The sequence below is a fragment of the Neoarius graeffei genome, chromosome 5 (genome assembly GCF_027579695.1).
Source record: "Neoarius graeffei isolate fNeoGra1 chromosome 5, fNeoGra1.pri, whole genome shotgun sequence".
Lineage (NCBI taxonomy): Eukaryota > Metazoa > Chordata > Actinopteri > Siluriformes > Ariidae > Neoarius > Neoarius graeffei.
In genome coordinates this window covers 41,180,480-41,198,973 of record NC_083573.1, presented here as the reverse complement: position 1 = coordinate 41,198,973, position 18,494 = coordinate 41,180,480, and the positions used below count along the sequence as shown (strand labels likewise).

At 41.4% G+C, this 18,494-nt stretch overlaps 1 protein-coding gene across 1 annotated transcript; it reads left to right on the top strand.

Moving 5' to 3' along the window:
- The first annotated feature begins 5,560 nt into the window (after positions 1–5,560).
- On the top strand, positions 5,561–10,754 carry crabp2a (cellular retinoic acid binding protein 2, a). Its single transcript, XM_060921726.1, has 4 exons — positions 5,561–5,834; positions 8,469–8,647; positions 9,436–9,552; positions 9,697–10,754. Exons 1-4 carry the CDS (start codon positions 5,753–5,755, stop codon positions 9,745–9,747), a joined length of 429 nt encoding a protein of 142 aa, XP_060777709.1. The 5' UTR covers positions 5,561–5,752; the 3' UTR covers positions 9,748–10,754.
- The last annotated feature ends 7,740 nt before the right edge of the window (positions 10,755–18,494 follow it).

Genomic DNA, 18,494 nt, shown 5'->3' with positions numbered 1-18,494 from the left:
CGTCCAACCTTGCCCTTTATGCACTGAGATGTCTGTTCCTTTTCACAATATTATGGACTGCAGATTTTGAAAGACCTAAAATCTTGCACTGACAATTTTTCTTCGTGAATTGACTAACAAATCTCTCACGAATTTTGGCACAAAGGGGTGAGTCAAAACCCATCCTTGCTTGCAAAGACTGAGCCTTTGGTGCTGCTCCTTTTATACAAGTTAACAATTAACCTGCTTATTGTGGAATTTTCCAAAATGGAGTGACTTGAATATCTTATAAACTTCTCAGTCTTATTTTGCTTCTGTCCCAACATTTTTTAGTGTGTTGCAGACATCAATTCTAACTGCATTTATATTCACAAAATACAATTAAGTTGGTCAGTAAAGCTACTGAAAATATTTTCTTTGTACTTTTATCAGTTAAATAAAGGTTCACGTGAATTAACAAATCCCAGATTTTTGTTTTTATCGCATTTTGGAAAATATCCCAACTTTTCGAGAAATGGTGTTAGTATAAACAAGAAATTAATATTGACTAAGTGACATGTTGGACACAATATGGCGAAATGTTCTGTTTATCTTTGCTCCACTATAGATCCATATGGAAATAGATCCATAGTGGATCTATTTCCACTAGTGGAAATAGATCCAAAGAAAGCCACACTCACTTTATGACATTTTGGCTACCTGGCTAGCTAGCTTATTTTGATTTGCACATTCCCCTTCAAGGTGCTTCCGGTAAAATGTGGCAGATCACAGAATCCAGGGACACATGTCTGCCCGGGGGCATTTTGAGTTATTGACAGATTCAGAAAGTACAGTTTCTAAGCTTTCCAATGATGCCTTCCATGTGGAGATCTGACAATATTTGAAGAATGTGTGGCCTTTTGAAAGTGTATACTTCTTAAAACAGAAAAGGGAGAAAATCACCCTCAAAGTTTTCCATCTCAGCTACTCTGGGTGTAGGGCGGGCACATAATGGTGCTCATTTGCATGACATTAAGGAAAGCCCTACCCCCTACTAGCTAGCACGATACTACTTTCATGTAAACAAAGATCACCACGTCAATTTTCCTTCCATGCAAAGTATGCCCAACACAATTATGAAGTACAAAAATAAGTCCTAGTATACTTTAATGTTTTGTGGTTGAAAAATTACTCACTCCGTAAGAAAGAAAGATAGCACAATGATGACACAACTAACACAACACTAGTTTCATGTAAAGCCTCGGTCACAACCGGCCGTACAGTACGTGCTCCTACGGCCGGTCTACACGCAAAAAACGCAAGAAACACACGGAGAGCGCGCATGAAACGCACGAGAGCGCGCGTGTGATGCGCTGATTTTCGAGCCGCAGACCGGCCGCAGAGGTTCTTTGTCATGTCAAACTAACTCTACGGGCGCTTACGTTTTTTTCAGGTTGCAAGACAAACTTACGGCCAACGCGCGTCTTTCTCCATGAACAAAAAAAAAAAAATCGCAGCGATTTGGGGAAAGGCCAAAAATCACACGGCCAAAAAATCGTACATCCGGTTGTGACCTAGGCTGAACCAAACCACAACACTCTACGTTACATGCAAAAATAACCACACAGCCTTAGATTAATAAACTTACCCCATCAGAAAGAGAAACGGCGCCTTGCACACACCAATGCCTCCGATGGAATGTAATCCTAGAACGGTCCGTGTATCATCCAATCATTCAAGTATTCCATTCAATCTGGAAAACGAGGTTGCGTTTTTTTTTTTTTTTTGCTAGAAATGGTTATCTCCGATGTAAATACCGTGTGTCTGTTTGCTTCGCGGTGTTTCAGCTTCTCTGCGCTCTGTTTAGCTTGCTCATTCCATAGTGAAATTACATGCCTGTATGCAGTTAAGTAGCCATGTGCTCAACTCGCATCATACAGCTGATTCGCGAAAAAAAAACAACAAAAGACTTAAATCATCATGTGAATGGCCCATATGGTAATTTACCCACACCCCCCAGCAGGCTACAGTCCTGACAAAAACGAGACAATTTGCAACAAAAAATGTATGCTTTTCCAACAAAACAATCTATTATCTGAAATACTGATTGCATTCTTCAAGATCTCAACTTGCACATGATGGAAAAAAAAACAAAAATCACAAATTTCGAAAAAAAATGCTTCTTTTGCTATTATCTTGGATTCGTTTCGGCCGACATGTGTCCCTGGATTCGGTGAGGGGTCACAAATTTACTTTCATATTTTAAGTCAAAGGGCGGCACGGTGGTGTAGTGGTTAGCGCTGTCGCCTCACAGCAAGAAGGTCTGGGTTCGAGCCCTGCGCCCGGCGAGGGCCTTTCTGTGCAGAGTTTGCATGTTCTCCCTGTGTCCGCGTGGGTTTCCTCCGGGTGCTCCGGTTTCCCCCACAGTCCAAAGACATGCAGGTTAGGTTAACTGGTGACTCTAAATTGACCGTAGGTGTGAATGTGAGTATGAATGGTTGTCTGTGTCTATGTGTCAGCCCTGTGATGACCTGGCGACTTGTCCAGGGTGTACCCCGCCTTTCGCCCGTAGTCAGCTGGGATAGGCTCCAGCTTGCCTGTGACCCTGTAGAACAGGGTAAAGCGGCTACAGATAATGAGATGAGATGAGATTTTAAGTCAAAAGTTATATTCCTGAAAAGTATAATTTGCCATGTTCACTGATGATGTCGCTAACACTACTGTCGTAACCATTTCGAATTAGGAAACGGAATTTTACATTCAGAACACAGACAAGAGGCATGATGCATACAGTGAAATGTCCCAGTGGTGAAATATCAACATTCTTGGAACAATCAAATTAGTGGAGCAGAAATAACTGTTGTATAAATTAGAACATATTGTCATCAAATGTTGCCTTTTTATTTTTAATTCTTGACACTTCAAATTTCACAGAGAGAGAGAGAGAGAGAGAGAGAGAGAGAGAGAGAGAGAGATTCAAGTATTTACAACTTGGGCGGGCCAATGACTTGTCATAATTCATCCTTACTGTAGTATAGCACATGCAGTGAGCCTGCAGCCACAGAGTTAACACCTGAACAAAGCATGGGGGGGTGGGGGGTGGAGATGAGATAGACAGACAGATAGTCCCACTGATATTTGAGAGCAATGACTTGCTGAGTGTTGTTGGACAAGGAGGAACTAGTGTGAACATGACGCCTTTGTTTGTCTAAATGTGTGCGGGTTATAGCGTGTAGCTCACTGGTGTGTGACTCTGGCCGGCCATAATACGAGTAGTGTGATTTGTCATTTTAAAAGAAAATGAGTAACCCTATTCACAGGGTAGAAACACCAGCAGAGGTAAGCTCTATACTGTACTCATAAAATAAGGAGCACACAGTTTCTTATCTCATCTCATCTCATTATCTCTAGCCGCTTTATCCTTCTATAGGGTCGCAGGCAAGCTGGAGCCTGTCCCAGCTGACTACGGGCGAAAGGCGGGGTACACCCTGGACAAGTCGCCAGGTCATACAGTTTCTTATATTTACCTAATTTTTTTAAATACAACTGAGCAGTTGAGGGTTAAGGGCCTTCCTCAAGGGTCCAGCAGTGGTAATGCTCTCTCTCTGTCTCTCTCTCTGTGTGTGTGTGTGTGTGTGTGTGTGTGTGTGTGTGTGTGTGTGTGTGTGTGTGTGTGTGTGTACCAATGCATCAGGAAGTGCCCAATTTTTGAGCATGCAGAAGAAGTGGGAACCTCGGGTGCTGTTGTTGCCCTGGTAACATGCACGCTAATGCGATGTTCAGTATGGTGCGTGAGACTATCCATCAAAAGTCAATGTTTAACGACCTCTTTGTACTGCTAAAGTCCATCATCCATCTCCGACCCCGTGTCTTCATTAAGTTAGAGACCCTCAACTGCTTAAAAAAACCCACTTTTTTTGCCCCCATGGCCCCTTGCCTTTCTTCCATCAGAGCAGCATGGGGGTCAAGCCGCAGTGCCTTCTGGGTAAATTATCCATCCATTATCTGTAACCATTTATCCTGTCCTACAGGGTCGCAGGCAAGCTGGAGCCTATCCCAGCTGACTACGGGCGAGAGGCGGGGTACACCCTGGACAAGTCGCCAGGTCATCGCAGGGCTGACACAGAGACAAACAACCATTCATACTCACATTCACACCTACGGTCAATTTAGAGCAACCAGTTAACCTAACCTGCATGTCTTTGGACTGTGGGGGGAAACCGGAGCACCCGGAGGAAACCCACGTGGACACGGGGAGAACATGCAAACTCCGCACAGAAAGGCCCTCACCAGCCGCTGGGCTTGAACCCAGGACCTTCTTGCTGTGAGGCGACAGTGCTAACCACTACACCACCATGCCGCCTGGGTAAATCATACCTCCCTTAATCTTCTTTGATCCCCTGAGTTTCCGGTCTACCCGTACACACTGCAGGAGTTAATTCAGCGCTGGAATTTGGTAAATGTTAAATCCTAACACATGCCAGAAATATCATGTGACCTAAATAGTGTCCCATTGAATTCACTGTGTGTATCGTCTACCAGAAAGAGTTTTGTGCATCTGTTTCATCTATTGAATTAAAGTTTCAAAAGTGCACAAGATTGCCGATGTCCATGCTTTGGGACAAGATGGCAAAACTCCCCAAGCAGTGCATTTACAGGAGCAGGGTGAAAATTCACACAACAGAGAACTTATATAGCCAATATAACAAAATACAGGAATGTTTACCTTTGCAGATAATAATAATAATAATAATAATAATAATAATAATAATAATAATAATAATAATAATTTATTGACATACTGCAGACTTGACAAACAATTCTTTCTCTTCTAGTTTGTCACTTTATAATAATTTATATTCTTGGATTTGTTTCTCATCCTTTCATCTATTTTATCAAGGCACTCAGCTCATGCGCTTTCCAGAGAGTTGAGAGAGAGAGAGAGAGAGAGAGAGAATTGAGACAGAGACAGAGAATTGAGACAGAGAGAGACAGAGAATTGAAACAGAGAGACAGAGAGGAAGACAGAGAATTGAGAGAGAGAGAGAATTGAGAGAGAGAGACAGAGAGATAGAGAATTGAGAGAGAGAGAGAGAGGAGAGAGAGAGAACTGAGAGAGACACAGAGAGAGAGAACTGAGAGAGAGATAGAATTGAGAGAGACAGAGAGAGAGAGAACTGAGAGAGACAGAGAGAGAGAATTGAGAGAGAGAGAGAGAGAGAGAGAGAGAGAGAGAGAGAGAGAATTAAGAGAGAGACACAATTGAGAGAGAGAGAGAATTGAGAGAAAGAGAGAGAGACAGAGACAGAATTGAGAGAAAGAGAGAATTGAGAGAGAGAGAGAATTGAGAGAAAGAGAGAGAGACAGAGACAGAATTGAGAGAGGGAATTGAGAGAGACAGAGAATTGAGAGAGAGAGAGAGAGAGAGAGAGAGAGAGACAGAAAGCGTGTGCGTATTCTGAGGGGGCGTGGCCCGGGGCGGGCAAGTGTTAGCATCTTTAGTTTCTGATTGGCTCTTTGATTTTTCTGGGCATGGTTCGGGGCGGGGTTTTCGGCTGAAAGGTGTGAGTTGTTGCGGTTTAAGTGGAGGATAAAAAAGCTTTTATTGCTCATGCGATCCGCTTTATAGCCTGCAAGCTTTGGGATGAGGGTTTGATAGACAGAGGGGTGAAAAGGAAACAGAAGGGCTGGAACATCTTAGGCTACCAGAGGAAACACAAAAGGGCTTAAAGCAAAGTACGATTAGAGATACAGGAATTACAGGAGTGAATTAGGGAAAGAGACAGAAAGTATCATGGAGCGAAAAATCCCAGACTTCTCCGGCACCTGGAAAATGAAGAGTTCAGAAAACTTCGACGAGCTCCTCAAAGCGCTGGGTAAGCCAGTATGACACTATAAAAAAAAGTTGTAATAATAATAATAATAATAATAATAATATCTTTATTACAACTTTGCAAAAAACAGGCTGGTCATATGAAAATATTTACAATTAAATATATAATAATAAGTAGATAATAAATACATAAATAATACAAATAAAACATGAAAATATCGAAACTTTTACAAAGCTTAACTTATATTGAAAATGCAGTCTGTTATAAAAGCTGGACTTATTATGCACTTATGCACTAATAGAGAGAATAGTGAGAAACGAGCATGGCTGCACACCACCCAACCATCACCCAGATCATTTATTTCTTCTCCTCCTCAGCCTCTCTCACTCCCTTCCCCTCACTTCTTCAGGAGGGGGTCTTTATCATACATGCACTCACTTACACATGTGATAAAGGAGCAAGTGAACTTTCTCACCCCTTATTTTCTCCACACAATAGAGTCAAATCACTGATTGCTCCTCTGCATTGCATGTATGTGCATAAAGTCTTGTTCATGTAGCTATGCCTGTTATGAACTCCAGAGAAATCCTTTGTGTGTGTGTGTGTGTGTGTGTGTGTGTGTGTGTGTGTGTGTGTGCGTGTGTGTGCGTGCAAATGAGGTGGTATCAGAACAGACTACTCACATGTTCTTTGACCCTAGTTCATTAAACTGCTCTTAAATGGCACCATTGTTCTCACCAGAATAACCGGAGTTGTTGTTGTGTGTGTGTGTGTGTGTGTGTGTGTGTGTGTGTGTGTGTGTAGTGTAGCAACATTATATCCTGCTTTGATTGGCATCCCAATTGCACAAGGACATCAGGCCAGTGCCCACTAGCAGCCCTTGTTACTAGATCCCAAGCAGGGCTGGCAGTGACGGGTTGATGGGTTGGAGCCAGGTTGTGGGAGTGAGGAGAGGCCATGCACTGCTGCACAAAAGAAAGAGGATAAGACAGAGGGAGGGATAGAGAGAAAGTGTGCATGTGAATACTGCATTGTCAGTCATGTGTGCGTGAGTGGGGTGTGTCATTCACAGCACAGAGACAGAGCAGGACAAAAAGACATACTCAAAAACTCTGTGTTACAAATGTCCTCATAAAAATGAGGGGCAGAGGATGTATGTGAGGAATGTGTGTGATTGACATGCTGAATGACAGACTGAGTAAGAGATGCCCTTTCGAAACTGCCTTTAGTGCCCCCCCCCCCCCCCCAAAAAAAAAGTCTAGAAGCAAGAGAAGCCAAACTCCTTCAGTTTCAAGTAAAAGCTGAGTGCACAGACAGAGCCAAGTTCTCACCACCTTTTCTCACCCTTTTTCGTTCCTGTGACCCCTGAACTGTGACACTGACACTAACCCTGACCGCCACCGTATGTGGTCAGTGCTCACCAGTTCATTACTGGGGGCTGGGGGGCATTATTGTGTCAGCGGTTGATAAGTGTAAGGACTTAAAATGAAATGAAAGACATGATGGAGCTGTCTTCATTAGCTACGCTTGCGACAGAGAGATACCATGCAGTAAACAGACACCAGTGTGTGGAACAGGAAAAGGTTTGAGGGACAAATGTAATTACACCGTCAACCACTTGTTACGCATGAGTTACAAGTGTTTCTGAATGGCACTCTGTGTGTGTGTGTGTGTGTGTGTGTGTGTGTGTGTGTGTGTGTGTGTGTGTGTGTGTGTGTGTGAGAGAGAGAGACAGTTTTGGTTTCCCCTGTGTGGGTGTCTGCCTTGGTGTGTATATATACCCTTGGTGACAGGTGGGAATGTGTGTTAGGGGAAGAGTGTGAAATTCAACTCGACGCACACACACGCACACATTTTCCATGCTCTCTTTTTCCTTTCCTGTCCTTCTTTCTTTATTTTACTTTCTAGTTTCTCTTATGTCTTTATTCAGTCTTTGCTTCCTCTCTTTTTCCTCTCTTTTTTATCTTTCACACATCTTTTTTCTTAGCTATGATTTTTCCTGTATTCTCTCCACAGGAAGGTGTAACAGATTACTGCATGCCCTGGGATCATTAAGTTACACATGTGTGTGCGTGCGCACACACACACACACACACACACACACACACACACACACACACACACACACACACACACTGTTTTAATTATTGTAGCATTTTAACTTGGCTAGATTGCCAGGACAGCAAGTAATCCAAAACTGGACTCTGTGTGTGTGTGTGTGTGTGTGTGTGTGTGTGTGTGTGTGTGTGTGTAGTGCAGGGAGAGGGAGAGGTTCTTGAATGGGTCAGTATCATAAGGATCCTTTGATGATGTCATCAAGTGGTGCCCATGGGGAGGACAAATATGCAAGTCTAATGATCTCATTTTTCCCCCTGCCCTCCCCCTCTACCCTCTCTCAGCTCCTAATAGTTTCTTATTCTTTCCTCATTTTTTTCTCCCAGTCTGTCTACAAATAAACGGCACCTCTGTCAGGAATATTCAGTGAAAGCATATCCAATGGCCTGACCTCTAAAGTCCACAGAGGTTCACAGGCCCGTCTTTACACAGTTCTCACACTTTTTCTGTGAGAATGCCTCAGGTGTATGAGACTGTGAGAGCACCATTCTATTTGATTTCTCTGTTGACTCTCTCTCTCTCTCTCTCTCTGTGTGTCTGTCTGTCTCTGTTTGTTTTCAGGTGTGAATGTGTTGCTTCGGAGGATTGCTGTAGCAGCGGCGTCAGACCCATCAGTAAAAATCACACAGGATGGTGAGACACTGTCAATCAAGACGTCCACCTCAGTTAAGACCACCAATGTGACCTTCACTGTGGGGCAGGAATTTAATGAGAGCACAGTGGACGGACGGGCTTGCACGGTACACACACACACACTTGTCTTACTATCCTTGGGACTTTCCACTGACATCATTATTAATGTAGCTAATTAATGTTCTTCTACACCTAAATCTAACCCTAACATTAACTTCTGTAACCAAAAGGAGAAAAAATGTTTTCCTCATATGGGCCAGCCAAAAGGTCAAAACTATTTGGTGTGCTTATTCTTTTGAGGTTATTTTGTCCCGACTAAGATAAAATACCCCCAGACCAAATGGACATGGATCTAAGATGAAGAGGGCTTTCAAAACAGATTCAGTTATTATATTATGTAATATGTTTTAAAACATCCAACAGGGATTCATTTATAATTTTGTAATCATAAAACAGACCTTTATTCTGAATGACAATTTTACAATTTTTGATTGTCCCACTTCTGTCCTCTCTTGTGTCTCAATCAGCCACGTGCAATTTTTGACTCCATGCTTTATTTATTTTCCTTCAGTCTGGAACCACAATTACATTTTTCATATTTCCCGACATTTCTGAGAAACATCACGTTTTTGAAAAGCCATTCAGACACAGCTGTGCATACACACATGCACGCACACACACACACACACCACACACACACACCAAACAGATGTGCTCCTTTCGCCATGTCCAAATTAAACACTCCAAAAAGCTCACGATAACCACATTACTCACTAAATCCTCCTTCTCCTCCGCCTCTACTGTGGGAGTTCACTGAGTTGCTTTGAGTTGTTTTATTTGTTCTGCATCCTCCACCCCTCATTATAACACAAGCTTGTTATGGCATTGTCCATAGAGCTTTCCTCGGTGGGAGACAGACACTAAGATCAGCTGTGAGCAAACCCTACAGAAAGGAGATGGCCCTAAGACTTCCTGGACCAGGGAAATTACCAATGATGGAGAACTGATCCTGGTAATGTTTACATTACTCTTTTTTTTTCACAAAATTTAACTTTAAATGCAGGAAGGACTGCCATGGCATATAATTGACCCTAGTGTATTTGTTTTTGAAGAACTATATCTTAATTTTTGTATCTTCTCTTCAATCTTTTTACAGACATTCACGGCAGACGATGTCGTGTGCACAAGAGTTTACATCAGAGAGTGAACGTAAACAAATAGCGAAAGCAGAAATGTCATCGTTTGTGTCCCTCTACTTCCCTGACTAGCCCTGTTAAGGCTGACTCTTCCTGACAGAAACGAGCACGTGCCACATTTATCATCTTTAGACTACATGCTTATTAACATAAACATGAATGTATGCATGCATTGACCAAATGTATGCGGATGTAAGCAATATTACAAACACATTCCACTAATAAGAAGTCAGTATACAGTAGGATGTTACATATAGTCACCTTGTCTGTCTGTTCCATGTTTGAATGCAAGTTGAGGAGATGAAGTTTCGTCCGTGTTTAGTTTTGTATTTCCAAAGATACATTCATGTTTTTATGCCAGTCTAGTTTGCAGATCAGTTTTCTCAGTTTAATAACCAGATGTCAACACTGTTGCAGAGGAGGATTCTGGGACATTAGGTGTTTTATATTATGGTCCACAAGAAGGAAGCTGTTCCAAAATTGGCGAAACTCTGAGGCACACACTAAACACGAGCCCTGGATCCAGAGCATTTTTATAACTGGTGTAACTTCAACTTTTAATCCAGGCTTTAAGAAGAGAAGTTGGCATAAATTCAGCTGACACTGATGTAGTGAACCAGCAAGTTTGTCAGGTTGTCATGCTGTGGTTAAAATAGTCAAATAGTCAGCTTGCGTCAATCACAATATTTTGTCCTATGTTATGAAATCAACTTATCCTGTAAAGCCTTGATAGGAATAACTGTATTTAGTGAACATGTGTGACTTATGGGAGGGGTTGGTGTAGGTGCTGTACTGCATGACGTGTAGCTTCTTAGCAATTTTTCTTTTAAAAATATTCTATTTGCATGTTGTTCTCCTCTTAGCCTCATTTCCTCAACATCTCTTCCTTTTGTTTCTTAAGGTTTTGTATATACATCACTAAACTATTATGCTGTTGTACTTTTTATGTGTCTTTTCTATAAATGTGATCAGTAGTAACGAAGCCTGTATGAGACTGGACAATAAAGAGTAAAAAAAAAAAAGTTTTGTTGTGGTTTTCTTTCTTTATTTTTAACCCCTCAATTCCCATGACCTGTTTGCAGCTTCAGAAATTGCTCACTTTTCACGATAATATGCCTTTACTTCACAGTTTCAGTAGTAGTTACTGGATAATATATTGCAAGGTGAATAAGCTAAATACTATACTATACTGAGGATGGGTTAAATTTTCACATGCACCATCTTCAAGGTACTAAAGTGGATTGTGATGGTGTGAAACGGCTTATCACTTATCACTGTGAATTTAGGATTGTGTGATCATAACGTTCCACGATTAACACATTTCTTCCATGTTCATGCTGTTGCCTGCTAATATTACTCGCGCAAATAGAGCTAAAGACAGATTATTTTAATACTTCGTATGTCAACTCTTTGTGACTAGAATAACTTGTCTACCTCTTTCTCCACCCCTCTATCTGTTTCACAGGTTTTCCGCCTCAGACATCTTTCTTGTTTTTCTCTCTGTTAGTTGTTAAACTGACACAATCTCTCTCGATCTGTCTTTCATTTCATTTTCATTTCAGCTGCAAGACTTTTGGAATTGATACATCCCATTCAAATGCATTCAGTTCTGCGTCGTTCCAGTTTTTCAGCAGTTCCATATGTCCAACACATTCTTGGAATTCACTGAAGACGAAATGTTTCCCAGTCAAGTTCATTGTATTTTCAAATATAACATGAACTCTGTCGAAGCTCAGACTCCCTGAAGTCTTTCCTGATTAAGTTTTCATGCCTCTTAAAAGATTTAGGCGTGGTTATAGAACATGATGTAGAATGTGGAAAGGGGTGTGGCCAGTGTATACATACCGTACAGTACCAGCCAAAAGTTTGGACACACAAAGTAATTAAAAGACACTTCATGTCTTACAGTCATAATGAATGTCGTCTCTCTTTACTTAGTTGAGCAGTTGCAGAATGGATCACTACAGTTGTGAAATAGGGCTATTTACTGGGATAGATATGTGTATGTGTTTTTTTTCCCCCTTTTCAACTTTTGAATATTTTTGTAATATATTTAACATTGGGCGGCACGGTGGTGTAGTGGTTAGCACTGTCGCCTCACAGCAAGAAGGTCCGTGTTCGAGCCCCGTGGCTGGCGAGGGCCTTTCTGTGCGGAGTTTGCATGTTCTCCCCGTGTCTGCATGGGTTTCCTCCGGGTGCTCCGGTTTCCCCCACAGTCCAAAGACATGCAGGTTAGGTTAACTGGTGACTCTAAATTGACCGTAGGTGTGAATGTGAGTGTGAATGGTTGTCTGTGTTTATGTGTCAGCCCTGTGATGACCTGGCGACTTGTCCAGGGTGTACCGCGCCTTTCGCCCGTAGTCAGCTGGGATAGGCTCCAGCTTGCCTGCGACCCTGTAGAACAGGATAAAGCGGCTAGAGATAATGAGATGAGATATTTAACATTGTGAGATAAAGCCTTGGTTTGGTAGAGAAATAGATGTACTGGATAGTATTGTGGTATTGTTTTTGTTCTTGATGATTTGGCTGCTCTATCTGCTGTGAGGTGTAAGAGTGTATGTATGCGTTATTGTGGCAGTGGGTTGCATAATGATTTAGACCGCCACTGGTAGCACAATTCAAATACATATAGTAGTCTAAGTACCCTGTTTGATTAATGTCATTCAGTAGTCAACCAGTTGCTTGTATGTGGGTGTTTGTAAATATATCCATTCATTATCCATAACCACTTATGCTGTGCAGGGTCGCGGGCAAGCTGGAGCCTATCCCAGGTGACTATGGGCAAGAGGCGGAGTACACCCTGGACACGTTGCCAGATCATCGCAGGGCTGACACATAGACACAGACAACCATTCACACTCACATTCACACCTACAGTCAATTTAGAGCCACCAATTAACCTAACCTGCATGTCTTTGGACTGTGGGGGAAAGCGGAGCACCCAGAGGAAACCCACGCAGACACGAGGAGAACATGCAAACTCCACACAGAAAGGCTCCCATCACCCACTGGGCTCAAATCCAGAACCTTCTTGCTGTGAAGCGACAGTGCTAACCACTACACCACCGTACCACCTGTAAATATATCCAAATAAGCTATTCAAATCAATAAATGTTCCTCAAGCTGATTTTGTTTTTAAGGGAGTTCTTTAGAGTGTTTTTATACGAGCAGGTATGAGTCATTCCTCATGACCATGGTGGGAAAGGAGTGGTGAATCTCGCTTTTATTTAAGTGTAAATGGGGGGAAAACACTTCAAAGTAAACCAGGTGCAATTCATGCAGTAAATATGAGGAAGTAACACAGCTCAGATAGCCAGACCAAGCCAAAACAAATCTCAAATGGATTAGTGATCTAAGAGAGGGTACTGACTGAAGAACATGAGAAGATGTATATAGTGCCCTCCATGATTATTGGCACCCCTTGTAAAGATTAGTAAAAAGGGTTAGAAAGAATCAACTTTTTGTGAAGAAGCTTTATCTCACACTCAAAAAAAATGAGAAAAATCAAACCTTTCATTGAAATAAATTTATTCATAGAAAAACAAATCCCTCATCAAGAAATAATTATTTTTAACAAAAAAAACATGTGCCACTATTATTGGTACCCCTGGAAATTATAGTGAACACAATGTAACTGACACATGTTTCCCATTTAAATTGTACATTTTTGAGTTGAATGGAGTATGTAGGAACTTTCGAGCTGTAACCCATGACTTCCTGATTAACTGGGGTACAAATATGAGGTGACCTACTTATCCTCCTCGTGCCTCATGGCACATAGGGCCTCCACAATGCTCGTCCACTTCTTCTCCACCACAGCCCACACCTCTTCCCATGTACTCCAGCCCATCTTTCCCCTTTCCTGCTCTATGGTCCATCTCCATGCTGTTTTTGGTCATCCTTTTTTCCTTTTCCCTTCCAGTGCCCAGGTCATTGCCACATTACAATCATTGTCACAATCTTGTCTGAGAATATGGCTAATCATCTTCCATCTGCGAAGTTTCATCTCTTCACTCAGTGGTTTCATGCTTGCTCTCTCTAATAACTCATCTGTATATATGCGATCTTGCCAATGGATGCGAAGGATCCTTCTCAAACATTTGTTGTTAAAAACACATACTACCTTATTGTCTCCTTTATTCATCTTCCATGTTTCACATCCATACAGCAAGATGGGCAACACAACATAAGCATCTTATACAGCTTTAACTTTGTCTTTCTAGAGATGTTGTTAGAGCTCCAAATTCTCTTCAGTCTGATAAACACCCCTCTTGCTTTTGAAAATCTGTTTCTGAGCTCCTTCATTCGACCTTCTTTACAAACTTTAGTGCCCAAATATGTGAACTCATCAACATCCTCAATATCCTGCCCACCAATTGCTATCTTTTCCTGGTTCTTTGCATTTATTCTCAACACTTTCATCTTTTCCAGGTTGATCTTGAGTCCCACCCTTCTGGCTTTGGCGTCCAATTTCATTGTTTTTTTCCTGAATATGTTGCTTTGTAGAGGAAAGCAGAACTATGTCATCAGCAAAATCCAAATTGTCGAGCTTTGATGTAAACTTCCACCTTATACCATTCTCACCTTGACCGACAGTTCTTCTCATTACCCAGTAAATTACAATCAAGAACAAAAATCCTGACATGTTACAGCCTTGTTTGACTCCAGTGTTTGTCAAACTACTCTCCTGTTTCCCTCTGATCTTCTATGGCATACTTAAACTTCATAGAACAATTTCACTATTTGCACAATCTTCTCAGAGTTTCCATATTTCTGCATGATTACCCACAAGCTTTCACAATGGATAGAATCAAAAGCCTTTTCAAAGTCTATGACGGTCATATACTGGGTTGCTTGCCATTCATTCACCTGTTCTAAGATATTCTGCAAGATAAAGATTTGATCTACTGTTCCTTTTCCTCTTCTATAACCTGCCTGTTCCTTCCTCAGCACCTTATCAACTCCGTTTCTTACTCTATCAATTACAATTCTCCCCAGTATCTTCCCAACAATTGACAGTAGGATGATACCTCTATAACTCTTGCATTCTTTTAGATTTCTTTTCTTCGCCAGCCTTATAATCAGTCCTCACCTCCAGTCTTCTGGAATGGTTTCATATTTCCATATCTTTGATAGTAGCTTGTGTATTATATGTGTTGAAAACTCAATGTTGGCCTTAGTAACTCCGCTGTATTGTTGTCGATTCCTGGTGATTTCGCACACTTTAGTTTCTTGATCTCCTCTTTTATCTCACTTTTATTTGGTTCATTAATAGCTATCTCTTTAATTGCTCTATTCAATTCAAACCCTTCTTCCTTCTCACTGGTTATTGGATTTACTGGTTGTTCCCTGTTCAACACTTCTCTAAAATGCTCTGTCCATCAGGCCTGTACTTTGCTTTTCCCACTGAGAAGGTTTCCCTCCTTATCCAGCACTGCTATGCTCTGTTTGGGTGTTTCATTGCACAGTATCTTTGTTAATCCATATAATGTTTTCATATGCTGACTCTTTGCAGCCTCCTCTGCTTCACCTGCGATGTTCTCCATCCATTTCTTCTGGTCTGCTTTTACACTCTTCACCTCCCTGTTCTTTTTCGCATATTCTGCTCTAAGCTTTCCCTTGATCCTTTATGACTGAGTACTCAAGATCTTCTTATTAATGACCTCTCGTTGGTCTATGAGGCTCCACAACTCTTCACTGAGCCATGGTTTCTTGTTCTTCCGATGTCTACTCAGAACTGTTTCTGCCACTTTTGCATATGCTCTCTTCATTACCCAAAAATCTTGTTTCACTTTTTCTTCCACTGATGGTTCCTCTTTCTCTTCCTCCAGTGCTTGGTACTTATTTCTCAAGGCGATTTTAAACATCTTCAACATGTCCTCATTTTTCAACTTAGATGTATCATACTTGACTCTACTGTTTTTCCTTTCTTTTGGTGGCTTCTCCAGTCTCAACTTGACCATTGTACAGACAAGACAGTGATTGCTTCTGTGGTGGAAAAATGTAATAAGACTCGAGGCTGTTAGGGAAAAGCAGACAGAAATATGAGCTTATTAATACCCTTGCAAGAGGGCTTCTCCAAAATGAAACCCACACAGCATTTCATCCAGAGAAGCGCCCTCTGAATTCATACACCCTGTTTTATACAGCTTAGCATGAACTTGCATATCAGATGTTCCCCTGTTTATCTCCTCTCACGGCCAGGGGCATCTCCTCTGTTATCTTTATCTCTGCTACATACGCAAGCTTAAGATATCCTTGTAGGATAGATAACCTTGTAGGATAGAACGGTGTAACACAAAACAACATTCTTCATCTTATATAAACATGAGACAGTGTCTGACCTTCCCTTCTAAGCATCACTACTCTCTAGAAATCTAAAAATTACATTTTTCCTTGACACATTCCCCCTTTTATCAATTCTTTGATAACTATAATAAAGCAAAAGACTTTCCCTAATAGAGTAGAGTGGGGTAATACGCCCCCATGGGGTAATACGCCCCCAGCCTGTTTTACCCAAAATAACCACCAGATGGTGCAAAGTTACATTTCTATTGTTGCTATGGACTGGCTTGACAACAGGGATATCCACTGTGGATCGCATATCAGCAACGCAGCAGAGAGAAATCAAATTTCATGGTAAGTAATATAATTTTCAGATATCAGTAAAAGTGTATTTAGATAGCTGCTATTTCGTCAAATATCACAGCTGTGTATGTGGTATGAGTAGACAAGTCAGTACGTTAAAAAAATACATTAGGTATAAAAAGTTGAATCACATTTTAAAAGTAAGACCCTTTTTTGTAAAAGTGTAGTCTGTGGGGTAAAACGCCCCCTTAATGGCAGGGTAAATGGCCCCCAGGGGGCATCATTTCCTATTATCATAATTACTGTATTTCATTCATTTCTGAATAGCAGATACATAGTTTTTAATAACATCTCGCTTACCTAGTTGAGTAAAGCAAGTAATTTGAACTTAATATTAAAAATAATTGAAATTAAAAAAATTGAAATTAAAATGCGAAATGTAATAAAATAATGCATCTATTCATTAATTCAGGGATATTTTCTTGTTTCTTTCACATTATAGGCTTAAGTAAACACTTTTGCTATCCAAACAGCTTTTTTTGAGTGAGGGGGCCTATTGCCCCACCTCAGGGGGCCTTTTACCCCACTGGGGGGGTAAAAGGCCCCCTTGGCACAATGCTTGTTTTTGTTAAAAAAAAAATTAAGTATTAACTTTAGGCAAACTTTAGGTGGCATTATTGTTCATGTCACTGTTGTCAAAAACTATGATTAAAACTAAACACATGGTTCATTTCAACTTGGAGAAAAACTGAATTTTCCTTAAGGGGGGCTTTTTCCCCCACTCTACTATACATCTTTCCTGTTTCCTGTCACTCCTATACAGGTTTTCAACAGGTATTTCATTAACAGGGAAATGGAAATGATTATAATGCTGTTTTTGTGAGACAGGCATCTCTACACAAATGGCACATGAACAGATCAGAAAATATTCAGAGTCACATTATATAAATCAAACATAACTATCATATTTCTTCAGGCAACAATAAGCATAAGCAAAAATATCTATAGTTCATAATCATCCACATTCAAGAAAGGGGGGGTCCTCTCATATGGCCTCTGAGGCCAGTCCTCTGGATCCATCTTCACCATCTGGTAGTCATCTTCATCTGGTAATCTTGGCATGCATCATCTTCATCATCATATCTCTCAAGCATCGTCAGATGGAGAAACACTGATAGGTGCTGTTAGGAGGTGACACTTCACTATTCTTGACATATTTTGGAGCTCCAAGTGAAGGCACGTCCTTTCGCACTCTTCCCACCTCACTGAAACTCCATGACACCTCACTAGCCTCACCTACTCATTGTTCTCTTTCATCTTCATCTCCGATGGTTCCTCTTCATCCTCCTAGCAGTGTAATTGCCAATCGCCAGGCTTCAAATCATGTAGAGGTCTGGACATGTGTCCTTCACCTACTTGTGAGTGATAGCAAGAGCAGAGAAGAGATCCATACAATAACACAACATTTCATCTTCACACAACACAGTTAGGGCTTGTGGTTTTAGGCCCTGAGCCCATGCCAGTATTGGGTAGCCTGCCAAACAGAATTTCAAAGGGTCTGAGGTTGTTTTTTTTTTTTTCCCTTCATGCACATTCTCATATGAAACAGCACAATAGGGAGGGCCTTTACCCAATTCAGGCCCGTATGTTCACAGCATTTGGCCAGTTTGTTTTTCAATGTGCCATTCTCTCTTTCTACTGCACCAGCACTTGTTGGGTGATAAGCACAGTGGTGTCTTTTTTTCACAAACTTTTTGGGAGAAAATTGAAAACCCCTTTGTGAACCAATACTTAGCCATATAGCTCATCATTCCCCCTTTTGATATATGGTCCCACCCATGTATTAAGTTATCAAACATGGGGAAATAGCAACTAGGGAGGCAGGGCATTCTCACATGACCTGGCCTGGTAGGAAAACCATACCCCATTACATTTGACACAACCAGCTTTTTTCCCAGCGCACTATCTCCTGTAAAGTGGCTGGTGACTGAATCTGCTCTATCGTAGCAAACCTGGAAAGAGGATTCTGAGACATAGTTAGGGTTAATGCAAGTGCAAATGGGGAACCCTTGGAGGCAGTGGAGGAACCGTCTGCAAAAACACTAAGTCTGGGTTTTGCAAAGGAACCTTGCTGAGATCAGAGCGAGGCGAACAAACCTAGGAAATTGTG

What these genes read in the sequence shown, in the direction of transcription:
- crabp2a (XM_060921726.1), top strand. Translation starts at nt 5,753, where the DNA reads ATGGAGCGAAAAATCCCAGACTTCTCCGGCACCTGGAAAATGAAGAGT. An exon ending in CGAGCTCCTCAAAGCGCTGG is followed by an intron (nt 5,835 to 8,468) that starts GTAAGCCAGTAT and finishes GTTTGTTTTCAG; the next exon opens with GTGTGAATGTGTTGCTTCGG. An exon ending in TGGACGGACGGGCTTGCACG is followed by an intron (nt 8,648 to 9,435) that starts GTACACACACAC and finishes CATTGTCCATAG; the next exon opens with AGCTTTCCTCGGTGGGAGAC.